Source organism: Cryptomeria japonica, chromosome 7 (genome assembly GCF_030272615.1).
Source record: "Cryptomeria japonica chromosome 7, Sugi_1.0, whole genome shotgun sequence".
Lineage (NCBI taxonomy): Eukaryota > Viridiplantae > Streptophyta > Pinopsida > Cupressales > Cupressaceae > Cryptomeria > Cryptomeria japonica.
Genome location: NC_081411.1, coordinates 36,063,584 through 36,067,128, shown reverse-complemented (window position 1 = coordinate 36,067,128; position 3,545 = coordinate 36,063,584). Strand labels below are relative to the sequence as shown.

Genomic DNA, 3,545 nt, shown 5'->3' with positions numbered 1-3,545 from the left:
TAATAAATATTCAAATTGTAAGAGGGAGGGATACAAAGCATAGATGTATAGGACTGGTAGGTTTTGTTATACAAGAATATAATGCAAAGTGTTAGGCATTAGGAGGCTAGAGACATTGGTTAATCAAGTTAAGAAAGTGGACAATGAATCAAATTGATGGATGCTACATATCATCTTTTGTCTTTCTTTAGAATTTTTTTTTTTTTAAGTATGTGATCCAAAGTATCAATTTATAGTTTATTTTTTACATAGAGGTGTCCTAAGTACAACATACCAACATACCATGACACTATTTTTTGAATCACCTTGGGCAAGCTGAAACTAATTTGTGCCCAAGAGTCCCCACTCCCAAGCATAGCTTTTATTATATGTTTTGAATCTACAACCATTGATTGTGTTTTTATGTAGGTCAACCATCCAAGCTACACATGAAGACTAAAATATCGATTACTTAATAATATTAATTTAGTAAAAAAAAATTATTAGATAATTAATAGTTGATTCTAGAAAAAATGATTAAAAAAAAATACAAAGATCTGTCAAAATTATATATATATATATATATATATATAAAAATAAAATTCTTGTATAATGTTTTTACCCATAAGGTTCATGATTTATAAATATATTAAAGAATGCAATTTTCTTTTGGACGATGTTTATAGAGGCGAGTCCAAGAGTTAAAGTGACAATAATTATGAAGCAATGACATGAAAAAAAACGCATATATCATTTTGTTGATATGGCTAAAAGGTCCTCAACAATTCAACACAGAAGTTTTTCAATTGTCCAATTGCTTAAAGATTCTTAAGATTCTTAAAAGCTTGAATGTTCTTTTTGTTATCCCTCAAAGTTTAGATATTCATATATTTTCTTTACCATGATTAATGATTATTGGATAAACAAAGAGTGCTAACTTGATTCCAGAAAATCCTCAAAAAGATTTGATAACAGATTTATCACATAGAAGCTCCTCTCTGCTAGCTTTATGCCAACATATAATAGCAAATCTGTGGCTATAACGATACCATATCATGACATCAATATCTAATAGGAACCAACCAAAATCTTCTAAAACAAAATCACTCATAAACTCTTAAAGTAGATAAGCTGTAGTTTATTACATATATGTCAAGAAGAAAACAAGCTGACTTTGAACTTATATGTAGCTGTACTTGTTAGCTGACTTGATGGCATGACTATGATTGAACAATACATGAAAACCAACTATTTTTCTTTAAATGAATTTACTGTGATAGTAAATAAGCTTCCATAGTTTTGACAATGAAGAAGCTGGCTTGCAGTGCTTCTTCTGGTGATCTCATTTGTGGTCCACAGGTCTCATATTCCACTGTGCATTCAGCACTTGTTAAAGATGCACTTATTTCCTTGAGCTGAAATCTGGTCTTGAAATAGCTGAAACCCATTTGCTTGTATCCTCCCTCCAATACTTCATTAGCCATAGTAAGATTCACATCATCCATCTCAACTATCTTCTCCTTCTGATAACTATCTCCAGCATCTATACTTCCACATAACATGAAAACATCATTAGGCGCCTGATAAATCCTTAACAAGATAATCAAACCAACAAACAGAAAAAACATTATTTGATCTTACAACATTTTATATAATATTACCTGACTGAAATCTCATAATCAATACACTTCCCAAGCCACCATCACCATCTAAGATTTCAACACCAGAGATTAGCTTTGGGACAAGCTTGGGCAAAAGATTAGCCAAGTCCTTGCTTAAGCATTTCCATAATGCATTTGCAGATACCTGCAACTCCACCTTACCACTTATCAACTGAGACATACTGACTGAACTGTTTTCTGTTGTTAGACAAAGCAGTGCTAAGAGCATATAAATAAATAATCTCTCTCCACTCCTCTTAACTTTTCACAATCCATATAGGTGCACAAACTTTTTTTCCCTCGAAAGAAGGGTAAGGGATCCCTCGGTTACTTCCCATTACTTTATGGATTTCATCTCCAATGATATGCTCGATTTCTTGTCATTATATTTACTCACATTTCAAGGATAGTGGGCTCTGATAGTTGTTTTTATTCATATACTTTTCATCGGTTTTCTATCCTTCCAGTTGTTCTCAATTAAGTTGAACTGTTCCATGGTAATCTCAAGGGAGATTTCTATAGATAGCACTGACTGCCTTGTTAAAATACAATGACAGTATTATTTCGTACCTTCCATTTGAATTTATAATGTTTTGGCCATGTGTATATTCGATCACATGGTGGTTTTGTACCTTCTATGAGAATTTTTATTAGTTTGTTCATGTGTATAGGTATTCAGACGATGGGTCTTTCAAGGCGCTAAAATGGAACTTGTTCCAAGAAATTGCAGGGTATCTAGATGACGCACATAATAGTATTCGCCACTTCGGAAAGAGGGCCTGCATCTAAGATTGCAGTGGATGTGCTCCTTTTTTTTTTATACTTTAACCTTTCTTGCAGGGGTTTTGTCTTAATTTAGTTCGCCGTATATAGAAGTTTTCGACCTGCTTATAAGATTGGCTAAGAATGCGTTCTAGGAAGATGTGCAATGGATATGCTCTAGTAAAGCTAATGTTTTTAATTGTATACTTTAGATATCCCTCTAGATTTTATCTTCATTTGCTTTTCCATATCTAGAGATGCTCAGCCAGCAATAGCCATATTTTATATGTTACCTATTTTCTGTGGATATCTTCGGTGCATTTCAATATAGATTTGATTTTTTAATTTTTTAATTTTTTTTGGTGGCATTCAAGCATTCTGTTACGTGACTTTAGTCTATGGTGAATATCCTTTTCAAAACATTGTTCACTTTGGATGAGTCACATTTTTTGTCATTATTTTGTCATGATAATATGTATAATTTTAGAGATGTTCACCAAAACAATGAGCATATTTTATATGTTATTTTCTATGGGTGTCTTCAATATATTTTGATTTTTTTTTCTTGTCATTCAAGCTTTTTGTTATTTTACTTTAGTTTGTTATGAATATCATTTTCAATACATTGTTCACTTTGGATGAGATAACATTTGTTGGTGCTATTATTTTGTCGTGATCATACGTATAATCTTGCACTTTATTTCAAAAATTTAAATTACATGCATTTAAAATTTAACAAGTCTAGTCCAAGGGGTTGAGCTTAACCGGTTAAAACACTAGGTTCTCATGGTGGAGACCCAAGTTCAACTCCCAATATGGACATCTAAAAGACGAATTCTAAGCTGTGACTCTTGGCCTTCCATAGGACGGGGAAGGTCTTGGGGTCAATCTAATCAAACACAATAATAATAATTTAGCTCCAGTATGTGTCTAAGATTTGGTTTTACACAAATCAATCTAGTATAATGCAATACAATTATTTGAATAAAAGTAGAAGTAGAACATATAAGTCACCTTCCTAAATATAATGATTTTTCCTACTCATTCCTTCTACCTGTTTAGAAGGGTTTGCAAGTTGGGTTCTCTTCAATAAGCTGGTTACCTTGACATATTGTTAAAGCTCAATACAACTTAAATAACAGT

The 3,545-nt window shown here is 32.2% G+C and overlaps 1 protein-coding gene across 1 annotated transcript; it reads right to left on the bottom strand.

The window, feature by feature from the left end:
- Positions 1-1,093: 1,093 nt before the first annotated feature.
- Positions 1,094-1,871, bottom strand: LOC131056289 (phytohormone-binding protein CSBP). The gene is made up of 2 exons (XM_057990636.2): positions 1,641-1,871; positions 1,094-1,522 (listed from the first exon to the last, which is right to left on the bottom strand). Exons 1-2 carry the CDS (start codon positions 1,867-1,869, stop codon positions 1,248-1,250), a joined length of 504 nt encoding a protein of 167 aa, XP_057846619.2. The 5' UTR covers positions 1,870-1,871; the 3' UTR covers positions 1,094-1,247.
- Between the last annotated feature and the right edge of the window lie 1,674 nt (positions 1,872-3,545).

Coding starts and splice junctions, on each gene's coding strand:
- LOC131056289 (XM_057990636.2), bottom strand. CDS start 1,869: ATGCTCTTAGCACTGCTTTGTCTAACAACAGAAAACAGTTCAGTCAGT. Junction 1,523..1,640: donor GATTATGAGATTTCAGTCAG/GTAATATTATAT, acceptor GTGGAAGTATAG/ATGCTGGAGATAGTTATCAG.